At 39.5% G+C, this 12,647-nt stretch overlaps 1 protein-coding gene across 7 annotated transcripts in view; it reads left to right on the forward strand.

Moving 5' to 3' along the window:
* MATN2 (matrilin 2) overlaps positions 1-12,647 on the forward strand; it is a 101,370-nt gene that overhangs the window by 47,354 nt on the left and 41,369 nt on the right. For all 7 annotated transcript variants that reach the window (XM_005291635.4, XM_065582161.1, XM_042845083.2 and 4 more), the window contains 2 exons: positions 2,843-2,965; positions 12,021-12,143. In XM_005291635.4, coding sequence (XP_005291692.2) covers positions 2,843-2,965; positions 12,021-12,143 — 246 coding nt within the window. The remainder of the gene's footprint in view (positions 1-2,842; positions 2,966-12,020; positions 12,144-12,647) is intronic.

Below are 12,647 nucleotides of genomic sequence, written 5' to 3' on the forward strand. Positions count from 1 at the left end.
CATCTGTCCCACTGGTGCCCCTCTTAGTCCACTCCACCCCTTTGACTAGAGGTGATTATGTATCCTGCAGGTCTCCCAGTCAGGGTGCAGTCCTGGGGTAGGTTTCATTGGGGACACCTCTGTGTTGTTCCTCTATGCTGATGCAGCAGCTCCTGGACTGCTCCCAATAGAACACTATTCCCCCTGTGCTTGGGTGGTGTCCAACTCAGTAGTCAACTCTGGGGCAGCTGTAACGTTCCATGTGCCAGCTCTCATAACCCAACTGCCTTCAAATGATGCATTGCATCTATGACACCTAACCCACTCTTGAGCAACAGTCCTCACAAATGCCACGAACCTTTTCCTTTGTTCTGCTGTCCTATGACTGCTCAGCACATTCATCGCAGCGACAACATTTGTAATTTTGAGACCATCCATATAAACTTGCCTGCGACAAGAATTCTGGTGCCTATTTACAAAAGCAGCAGCAGAAGGTAAAATACTTTGTAAAGCTTAAAGGAAATCAAGACAGTAGAATGTAGCTTACTGCATGTCAGCAGCTAACAATAAAGTGATGGGTGTTCAGAAATTCTCAGGATTTCTCTAGCACGTTGTGAAAGTCGTAGCTCACTGTGTGACAGAACTGTACCTTGTTGGTTCATAAAATCACTGACTACTGTCTATGTTGTTTTTACATTATGTTGAAATATGTTGCAGAATGAGGTAGAGCTGTAGTCTGAGCAGGGGTCTGAGGCAAAAATTTATTCTCTCCATGTCTTCAGACAAATCACCTAACCTCTATGCCTCATCTTCTTCCACTGAATCATATATTGATTCCCACTGTGTTTGCACCCTTTTTTCCCCCTTAATGTTTCACAGATATTTGCACAAGCAAATATTGGTCCTATGACTGTTTGAGGGATGTGAATTTTGGCTCACTAACCAAGATTTGTTTAATCAGGAAGTAAAATGTTTTAGAACTAAACTGAATTTTGAGAGAATAGAAGTAGTTTGTAAGTGTTATCTAATCAGGGAACAGGAAAACAAAACAAAACAAAAAGGAAACAAACATGATTTTTGTGAACAATCACATAACTTGAATAGTGAATTCTGACTATTTACTAATCAAGTCCATACCTGCTATAAATAGTTGGAGAGCAATCCTTAGGCTGGGATTTATTTCCATTAATTATTTGTCAAACAATTTTGAACAACTAACATATCTGTAATAACAGTGACACTTCACAAACAGAAACATATACCAAATGAATTGTTCATGAAAAATAATTTAATCAGCACAGGCTCCAAAGAGTGTTCTAAGGATTAATTAGTTAATATTTTTCTTTTTTCTCCTCTTTGTTAACAGCTATGGAGGAGGGTGAGGGTTAAGGTGGATATATTTATGGGCAGTTCTATGGTTATATTTATTTTGTGATTTTTAATTTATGAGACAAATGCCCAGAGTATAGGCACCTTTAGTTGTATTTTATACATTTGAAGAAATAATAAATATTTGTAACATGCTTTGAAGATGAAAAGTGCTTCTGGTATAGAAGTGCTAAGTATTATTATCTGTTCACTCAGGGTACCTAATACATTTTGTGAATATGTAAATAGCATTAAATTGGCTATAACTGAAAGGTTTGGGAGCCTTCCATTGGAGAATCTTGACATTCTGCATTAAACACTGAAGTGATGTAACAGCATTGTGCCTGGATTATACATCTCTCCCTCAGAGGGTGACCAGACAGCAAATGTGAAAAATCGGGACAGGGGGTGGGGGGTAATAGGAGCCTATATAAGAAAAAGACCCAAAAATCGGGACTGTCCCTATAAAATCGGGACATCTGGTCACCCTACTCCCTCTCTCTCTGTGTATATATATGTGTGTGTGTGTGTGTGTGTATCTTGCAGGATAGCCATTATGTTGTCCTTTTGTGGAGAAGCAAACTGTTATTTCACAGCATAATATTTTCAAAACAGTATCCTAAACTTTGAAAAGCATTAATGTCTGTACATTAGTTTCTGGTTTAACTTTCTATTTCTAGAAAAGAACTGTTTTAACAAACAATGTTCATATTGCATTCATTTTACATTGTGTTTGTTTATTTAAATTAATCCCTCACATTGTTCTTGAGCTATAGATAGATCATCATGTTTATATGTCAAATGTACTAAATTAAGCAGTGTTGCTGATCTACATTTTTCTATTGAAATTTTACGTAAAAATAAAGAGCCTTTTTTCAAAATTAGTAATTTTTGTGAGATTTTTTTATTTTAGAAATTTTCTGTGTTTTGTTTGACAAAATTGAAAAAAAAATGGGCCTTTTTCTCTATTTTTGGTTTTTCTATTTATTGGTTTCCTTTTTCCTTTCTCCCCCTGTTTCCTTTACCCTGCACCCCTTTTGTCAGTGGGGAAAAGGAAAAAAAGAAAAGGAGAAGGAAGGAAAAATGTAAAACCAAAAAATGAAAAAAAAATGAATAAATGAAACATTAATTAAGTTCAGACACCTGCAGAAGATTTTTGTTTTGTTTTGTTTTTTTTATTGCAAAAACCCAAACAAACAAAAAAAAAAAAACTTTTATTTTTTGACCAGTCCACTAGGGCATGATCCTGCTACATTCAAGTAAATGTGAATTTTGCTATTGATTTCAGTGGGTGCAGGATCAGGCCCCTAAGCAGTATGTGGTCACTCTTGAGAGCATAAAATTTTCAAACTTTGTCCAGGAAACATGTGCTCTTGATTAGAATGTGTCATTCTCTGATGATTTATTCATATCTTCCTGAACAGCGTTTTCAATATATAAACCTCTGCAATATAGAAGGTAAAGGAGTCTCATAGTCATGTGATTTTTTTTGCAGCCCAGGACCTATGTGCTGTGGAGAAACATGCCTGTGAACAGATCTGTGTGAACACACCTGGGTCCTATGTCTGTCAGTGTTATGATGGCTATGGGCTCGATGAAGATGGAAAGAAGTGTATCGGTAAGTATTATCTTAGAAATTCCCGTTGGCACACAAGCCAAAGAGATGGGAGACAAGATTCAGTTCTGGGGGGCTGGTTTTTGGAGGGGAGAGAGTTTGACACGAACAACCTGATTAATTTTGTTCCAATCTCATTGACTTCTGTGACCAAATTTTGCAGTCAGGATAAGTTAAATAGTATGAAAGATTTCTACTAAATATACAGTACAGCCACAAGCCTTGATAGAAAATTCTCCTTTCTCACACAGATTTTAAGCATAACATATTGTATATAGATTTGTTGTTAGGGTTTTTTTTCAATGAACTCTGAAATAGCAAAAAGGTGAAAAATTGCTCCAACTAATTTCACACAGGGTTATGCTGGCATTTTGAAATCAAGTACCTGATTTTCTATTCGGAATCCATGTGGGTTGTCAGAAATGCATTGCATGGTAGTATTTAAACTGATAGCATAAAAACAAACAAAAGCATAGACACTACTCTGAGTGCTAGTAATACTACTCTAGGGTTGCTATCTCTTCAGGTAGGAATCAGATCCTGGGAAAATCTGGGAGAAGGTAGACATTCCTTGAAACACCTGTTTCCATGCCAGGGTATGCTGAGGAGGTTTTCCACATCTGTTTCCAAGGGGTGTCACTAAAAGATCACTATGTAGTGGTTTGTTGTGTGAGACTCAAGTCATGGGAGGATTTTGGGTGGGGCATGGGGGGCACTGCTCTCCCCCGCAAATGGCAAGCCTCAGGGAGGCAGCCTTAGTGTGCTATATAGAGAGTTCTGCAGAGGAGACAGGAGACTGCTCCGAGCTTATGTCCTTGAGGCAGGCAGGGAGTCAGAATTTTGTTTATAAACAGAGTGGTTAACAGGTGATTAAGATAAGAAAGGGCTGTTAGGATGTTTCCTAAAGTTAAATATCTGTTCCAAGCTTGGTGAACTGCAAAAAGTAAGTAGCCTAAATGATAGAAAGTAATTGTAGATATGGGAATTGGGACAAGCGATGCAGGAAGTGCAGCTATACCAGCGAGACACTACCCCACATCCTGTGTAACTGCAAGCCCCATTCCAGAGCCTGGCAGCTGCAGCATAACGCCATCCAGAATCGCCTAGTCAGAGCCATCCTGCCACCCATAGGGAAGGTGGCTGTGAACTCCGCCAACCCCAGAACCGACAGCCAACTGTGACCGGACATCGTCATCACCAATGAGGACCAGAAGAAGATCATGATGGTGGACGTCACAGTGCCCTTCGAGAACAGGACCCCAGCCTTCCGCAACACCCAAGCTTGAAAGGTAGAGAAATATGCCCCTCTAGCCAAAACCTTGAGAGCTAAGGGTTACCAGGTTCAGACACATACACTGATCGTCAGAGCCTTAGGCACATGGGATTCCAGTAATAAGAGAGTGTTGAGAGAATGTGGAATCGGTCAGCGCTACGCTCGGCTGATGTGGCGACTCATGGTGTCAGATGCCATCAGGTGGTCGAGGGCCATCTACATAGAACACATCACCGGACATCGGCAATACCAGGCGAGATGAGATGGAGTGCCGATGAGAAGCGAAATCGGAAAGTAACCAAAATACTTCCCTGATGGATTGTATTTTCTAAATGGACAATCTACCCTAAATTCTCAATTACTGAGGGACAATCTTCACTCATTGCTATATTTGCTTTCCACAACCAACTCTGTATAACTTTTCATGAGTGATTTATCCGAATACTTGAATGCTAATATCTAAACTGTATTCTTAAATTTATTCACCTAAATTTGGGTTATTGCTGATTATGCACTTTATGTATCTTATGACTTTATCCACAAATACAAAGTTTGTTTTTAATCTAAACACTATACCCAGATGTACAGCTACTCTTTTCTTAACCTGTGTACTATATAATTTTTTAACATTAGCTTTAATAAATTTTTCTACAGTTGTTTCAATTGTATTCAAGAGGTAGTAACAAAGTTACTAATATATTTCTTTGAGAAGATAACTGATTTTTTTAGACAAAGGAAATGTGGTAGATATAATCTATCTGGATGTCAGTAAGGCATTTGATATAGTTCCACATGAGAAATTATTAGTTAAACTGGAGAAGATGGGGATTAATATGAGAACTGAAAGTTAGATAAGGAACTGATTAAAGGGGAGACTGCAACAGATCATTCTGAATGGTGAACTATCAGGCTGGAGGGAGGTTACTAGTGGAGTTCCTCAGGGATCAGTCTTGGGAGCAACCTTATTTAACATTTTTATTACTGACGTTGGCAAAAAAAAAGTGTGTGTGTGTGCTAATAAAATTTGCAGATGACACAAAGTTGGGAGGTATTGCCAATATGGAGGAGGACTGGAATACCATACAAGAAGATCTGGATGACCTTGTAAACTGGAGTAATAGAAATGGGATGGAATTTAATAGTGCAAAATGCAAGGTCATGCATTTAGGGACTAACAACACGAATTTTTGCTATAAGCCGGGGACTTATCAGTTGGAAGTTACAGAGGAGGAGAAAGACCTGGGTGTATTGATTGATCACAGGATGACTATGAGCTATCAATGTGATGCAACTGTGAAAAAAGGCTAACATGGTCCTGGGGTGCATCAGGAAAGATATATCCAGTAGAAACAGGGAAGTGTTAGTATCATTATACAAGGCACTAGAGAGATCTCATCTAGAATACTGCATGCAATTCTGGTCTCCCATGTTTAAAAAAGATGAATTCAAATTGGAACAGGTGCAAAGAAGGGCTACTAGGATGATCTGAGGAATAGAAAACCTACCTTATGAAAGGAGACTCAAAGAGCTTGGCTTGTTTAATCTAATCAAAAGAAGGCTGAGGGGAGATATGATTGCTCTCTATAAATATATCAGAGGGATAAATACCAAGGAGAGAGAGGCGTTGTGGAAGTTAAGCATCAATGTGGACTCCAGAACAAATGCATATAAATTAGCCATCAACAAGTTTAGGCTTGAAATTAGGCAAAGATTTCTAACCATCAGAAGAGTGAAGTTCTGGAGCAGCCTCCCAAGAGGAGCAGTGGGGGCAAAAAACCTAACTGGCTTCAAGCCTGAGCTTGATAAATTTATGGAGAGGATGGTATGACAGGACTGCTTACAATACCATGCGGCCCATCGTTGACTGCCTGTAGCAAATATCCCCAATGGCTGGGGACGGGACACTAGATGGGGAGGGCTCTGAGTTACTACAGCAAATTCTTTCCCACGTGTCTTCCTGGTGGGCCTTGCCCACTTGCCCAGGGTCTAACTGATCACCATATTTGGGGTTGGGAAGAAATTTTCCCCCAAGTCAGATTGGCAGAGACCCTGGGGGGGGGGGGTTGCCTTCCTCTGCAGCATGGGATATGGGCTACTTGCATGTTTAAACTAGTGTAAATGGTGAATTCTCTGTAACTTGGTGTCATTAAACCATGATTAGAGGACGTCAGTAACTCAGCCAGGGTTTAGGGGTCTATTACAGGAGTGAGTAGGTGAGGTTCTGTGGCCTGCAAGGTGCAGGTCAGACTAGATGATCATGATGGTCACTTCTGACTTTAATAAGTGTATCTGAGTAAGAATATACATTACAATTTTAAACCTAACCAGTGCCTCTTAAGTGACTTGCCATAAGATGTCAGAACATGTTAGTATTAGAGCTGAGTGGGTCTAATATTTAATTTTCTTTCTTGATATAGGAATTAGATACAGTGCTCATGTCAGATAATTTCTAAGCTATTATCTGCACACAAAAAAACCTAGCGTTTTCAGTTATGTAGCTCCTGGAATCATGGTGAAAGTTGCCCCTTCCCCCTCAAAACCCCCCCTGAAATGGCACCCCTGTGGACAGGCACGGAATTTGCCCCACACACACGCACGTGGCCCCATTGGCCTGACTGGAGCCGCCCCTCCAAATATAGAAGTCAAGCTACACCTATGAATCAAGTCTGTCTGTAGAATGTGTTGGCTAAGCTTAGTTCCCTTAAAGGAACTGGGCATTCTGTGCCTCTAATTCGTACCATTGACGGTAAAGAAACAAACCTAGGCCCAGGGTACTTCAAGAGGAAAGCTAGAGAATGAAACTTCAGGAAAACAAATATTAAATGTGAAACACAAACTTGTCTTTAAAACTTTGTAAATAATTCATTCTTCACTTCTTCCATACTTATATCACAGTATGTTTTAGAGTAATCTAGCTCTTCAGGCTATTTTCCTTCTCACAAGCCTTCCTTCTTGGTCTTATATTTCAGGAGAATATCCTGTTCTGATATCTTCTGTCGAAGAACTAATAAGTGCTAGATGTTTGCCTTTCTCTTTTGGGCCTTGGTTCAGGAAAGCACTTAAGCACATGCTCCAAGCTAAGTTGCAATTAATGGGACTTAAGCAGATATTTAAAGTTAAGCATGTGCCTAAATGCTTTCCTAAATTGGAGCCTAGGCCCCTATATGCAATCCCACCACAATTCCTCTCAAGTTGTAAGAAATAAGTTTCCACAGCTGTACTTTCTTTCCAGCTAAATTCTTGCCAGTTTAAAGCCCCATAACACAATGCAATCTGCATCTTGACAGCCCACTTAAGTAATTTCTTAGAATGCCCTAGGAAGCAGGATGTTAGTTCAGTATGTAAAACAAATAATTGCCCATACCAATGGGCATTTTTCATGCCATTTCCCATTTTGTTTTTTATAAGAGCTATGGTTTATGTGCCCTTTGCAGATGAATCAATTGTGTGTTTAGTCCTTTGAAATGTTTCAATTACACTTGGTCTCATGATTTAAATATGGGAATATTTACTTGCCTCAGTATTCTTCTTAGCTCATTGTTTTGTTTTGTTTTCCTGGATTTGCAACTTTTTGAAGATATAAAACATATGGGTTTCATTTTCACCCATAAGCAGATGCGGTTCAGATCCATGTCTGGCTTTTCAGAGGACATTCATCTGCTTGTTTCACAATTGAATGCATCAGAATTTTTTCATGCTACATTACTGATGCTTCTCCATAGGTCCTAGGACTCAAGTACCATTTTAGTTTCTTGTCCTCTGAAGTTGGATTCTTTCTAGCTGGCCTCCTGTATAGAACAGGCCATAGAATTTCACCCAGTTACCCCTGTGTTGAGCCCAATAACTTGTTTGACTGAAGCATATCCTCCGGAAAGGCCTCCAGTCTTGATGTGAAGACATCAAGAGATATAGAATCCACCACTTCCCTTCATAGTTTGTTCCAGTGGTAAATCACGCTCACTATTATAAATTTCTTTCTTGAATTTGTCTGGCTTCAGCTTCCAGCCATTGGTTCTTATTATGTCTTTCTCTAATAGATTAAAATGCCCATTATACCCAGTATTTTCTGCCTAAGGAACTTATACGAGATAGTCAAGTCACCTCTTAATCTTCTTTTTGATAAACTAACCTGATTGAGCTCTCTAAGTCTCTCCCTGTAAGGCATTTTGTTTCCAGCCCTGGTATTGTTTTTGTGGCTCTTTTTTGCACCTTTCCAGTTTTTCAACATCTTTTTAACAATGTGGTCAGCAGAAATGGATGCAGTATTCCAGTATCGGTCTCACTAATGCTGAATACAGAGGGCTAGTGGAACTTGTGGATATATATGTATTTAAGCACATAAAAGATTCAATTTAAGTTTCTCTGAATCAGAAAGGTAGTCACATTAACTAACCTATATAACCCCCATATTATTATTATCACAGTTGTCCTCATCCTCCCTCACTATTTCTTCTATTGTTTGTTACATCTACTTGTAGCATCTTGTCTTAAACTGGATTATAAATTCTACAAGGCAAAGACTGTGTCTTCCTTTGTATTTTTATAGCAACTAGCATAATGGGGCCTCAATCCTTATTGGGACCCTGGGACACTACTGCAATACAAATATAAATAAATGCACCTGCTTCATTAGAGATTGTTTATAGGTTCTATTCTGATGTCAGCTCCTATCCTTTCTTTAATACACAAAAAGTACATGTTTTTCTTATTCAAACATTAATACATTTCTGTGTAATTTCTTGCCTCGACATTCTAGTTGTTGTCTTGTCAGTCTCTTCACCACTTCTCCATAAAGTCTTTAATGTTTTACCCAGAACTGAGCTGCATCTTTAATTTTTCATGTTTTTCCCATTTCATCCCACTAGTGTGTTGGCTTCCTTTGAAACGGAGAATCAAGTTCCAGATTCTCTTGGTAATGTTCAAAGCATTCATATCCTCAACTCCAAATTATTTGCATGATCTGGTTTTGACTTGTATTCCCTCTTATATCTAGCATTTTCCTTCTGACCTAAATCCACTTGATCTCTCAAGTACTGCTTACTTATACTTATTTTGGTGGAATCCCCTAACTCATGCTGTTCACGCTGATGCCAGTGCTGGCAGGTTCAAATGTAAACGCAAAGCATCCTAGTTACACTTCTGTTTGTAGATTATTTATTTTTTTGCATCGTATACATGATTTCTCTTTTAACTTTTTTGAATCCCTACAATACATATGCATGGGTCAATATATGATCATTAATATGTTTCCATAACGTATTAAAACTATGTAGAAATCAGCCATTCTACATTTTTTTGCAAAGAAAAGAGTGATTGGCTAACTTGCTATTCCTGTTAGCAGTGGATCTGCAAGAACTGATTTCTCTGATTTGAGCAACTTCAGACTTTAAAATGGATATGTTATTATGAAAAATGTCCTGCTTCTGCAAATGTCATCAAGGATGCACGCCGATCCCTTGTGGAAAATCCTGTAAATGTGAATATGTGCAGTATTCAATCAGGAGCTATAACTCTCTGTGTTCATTAGTTTATATTAAAGTATCATTCATTTTTGTGGATAGTATTTACTAGGCAAATGATTTATTACAAAATAGGCATGATCAAAGGAAAAGTCTGATGCACTGTGTATTTAAAGATTTACAGTCAAAGGGGTCAAAATGTGATGGCCAAGATGTTACTTCCCTAATACCAATAGGCCAATAAAAAGACAGAAAAATAATAGGTAAAAAGATCTTTTAACCTTTTCCTTCTGATTTGTGTACCATGTTTTTATTTTAGCTGATTATGTACACCAGGTTTGCACTGATGCCAGGTATTGAAATTGATCTTTAAATGGCCCACAACTGGACAGGTGTTACCGGTACTGGTACCAGTGAGAATTTGGAAACCAATATGCTTAATGCACAGTCATTTATTTGAGAAAGAATCACAGAGCAGTTAAAGTTACACACTACTCATCTTTTCCTACAAGCCTTAGCTCCGCCCCAAGCATAAACCCTCAGTAACTATATTGGCCTTACACAGTATCCTGATTGGCAAACAAGCAGATATAGCTACCAATTCTAGATGGAGACTTTTCTTCTCTTCTTTCCCCTCTTAGGTACTTGGTCTGTTAAACGTCCCCCAAAGCAGGGTCTAGGTCATCCCGAGGACTTCTATCTCACAGTCTCAAACCTCTTCAGATGTTAATTGGGGAACACTAACTTAACTACTTTACTTTGCTTAGCATATATACCCTTTTGTTCTCAAAGGAGTCTCATATCCCAGAAATATGCCTTGTGGGCATGTCATTACTAATTTTCTCCTAATTAATAATTTGGAAGGAGGGGCTGCACAATAGACCCAGACCAAAACTCAATCAACATTTACCCCCTCATAAATCATTCACTTAAGCTCTCAGCGTGACGTCATCCAGAAAGGGTCATTTTGACCCATGTCTGCTTGCACCAAACCCACGGGTTGCATGATTTTACGTGTTCTTTACCTTGTTTTAGACTTGCTACCTAGTAAGTGTGCTGCTGTGAAAAATGATATTTGTATGTTTGTTAATATCATTTTTCACAGAAGCAGACTTGGTAGCTAGCTGGGAGGCAGTGAAAAGCGATATTAACAAACATTCAAATATCACTTTTCACAGCAAAATACTCAATGCCAGCAAGCTGGGGTACAAAGTAAGCCCTGGATGGGGAGACGGGTAGGGAGGCAGCAAGGGCCAGAGGCAATGGATGGGGAGACAGGGGAGGCAGCAGGGCCAGCAGTGATAAGGGTGGGGGGGTGAGCTCAGGGAGAGTTCCCAAAACCTGGGGTCCAGGCTGAAGCCCTGCAGCCAGGGACCAGAGCCCGCCACCCCATGACCAGAACCTGCCACCCACCACCCCAGGGCTGAAGCCAGAAGCCCAAGCCCCACTGGCCCCAGGAAGGTGGGGAACTTACCGGCTGCCTGCTCCTCTAGCGTTTCTAGCTCCAGACGGGGGCAGGGCCCAACCCCTGCTGGCGGTCCCGGGGAAGGGGCCATTGCTCCCCACCCTTAATTCTAATCACTGCTTAGAAGGCTGTTGCCACAAGAAAGGCCCCTGGTGGCCGCATTTGAAAAACGCTGGCCTAGAGTGTGGTTAATTTGTATATGAAAAATATTACAACAGTGCAACTGGCAAGAGAGCACTTCAGCCACATACAGTCAGTCACCAAGGTCTGTTTACACTAGAGAAACTGGCAAGCTAACCACTAGTAGAAGCCAATAGGACTGCTCCTATGAGCGTGTGCTCACCCCAAAGAATAAGGGTTGCACAGTCTATCTTTTAGTGAGAAAACTGGAGAAATATAGGTCCTGTATGAATTATTATTTATTTTTCAGTTGTGCTCCTAATGTTCTAGAAGCTGTATAGACGTAAGAAGGCACAATCCCTTCACCAAAAAGATCAGTCTAAAAAGACAGACCAACTAAGAGAGAGAGAGTAATGAGGGACCAAATGCAAATAAAGTGGTCTGAATCATGTCTGCTCATATGTTACTTGTTGATAATAAATCTTTAAAAAAAAAAAGTTTTTCCATTTTTCCCTCAACTTTGCTCTAATTTGTTGGCCTGTTTCTAGGGTGACCAGACAGCAAATGTGAAAAATCGGGACGGGGTGGAGGGTAATAAAGCCTATATAAGAATTCATTATTTGTACAGCCCTGGACATTGATCAGGACTCTTAGCCACTGCCATAATATAAATATTTAATCATATTTTTATTTGATTCCGTTTATCTTAATTCTATGTACTCTTCTTGTTTTCTTTTTCAGTTGTAGACCTTTGTGCTTTGGATAACCAAGGTTGTCAACATGAGTGTGTAAGTGTGGATGACTCCTACTACTGTAGATGCCATCAAGGATTTATTCTAAATCCAGACAGAAGAACTTGCAGAAGTAAGTTGTGATGAATGTTTAAGTACTATGATAAATTTGTTCTCCTTATACCTCCTAATTTCCAGTTGTGATTCTCCCACTGCTGTTCCTGAAGATGCTGAGGACATTCAGTAGAATGTCAGGGATGGACTAGCTCCTGGAGCCATAGGAAATAAAAGCAGTGGAAGTTTCCTCCTTCTCTGGGGACAAGGAGTTCTTAACATGAGGCCATGCTTCTCCCTAGGTAGTAAAATCAAAAGCCTTTATGTTGCATGATCCCTTTGGATTGCCAGAGTCCTTTATTTTGAGTGTCCTCCTTCCTCGTGCAGTAGACCAGAAAAACATATTAATTTTATAAAACACAATTTTTAAATTTTCTTTGTTTATAAAACAAGTTTAATAATTAAATGCAAAATGCTCTGTGTTAAGGCACTGTTAAGGTTGCATAGCTAAGTATGCCACATTCAGAAAATGTAAAAGGAAAGGTTGAATGTACAACATTAACTCCGCTTCTTTCTATATCTG

The sequence above is a fragment of the Chrysemys picta genome, chromosome 2 (genome assembly GCF_011386835.1).
Source record: "Chrysemys picta bellii isolate R12L10 chromosome 2, ASM1138683v2, whole genome shotgun sequence".
NCBI classification, from domain to species: domain Eukaryota; kingdom Metazoa; phylum Chordata; order Testudines; family Emydidae; genus Chrysemys; species Chrysemys picta.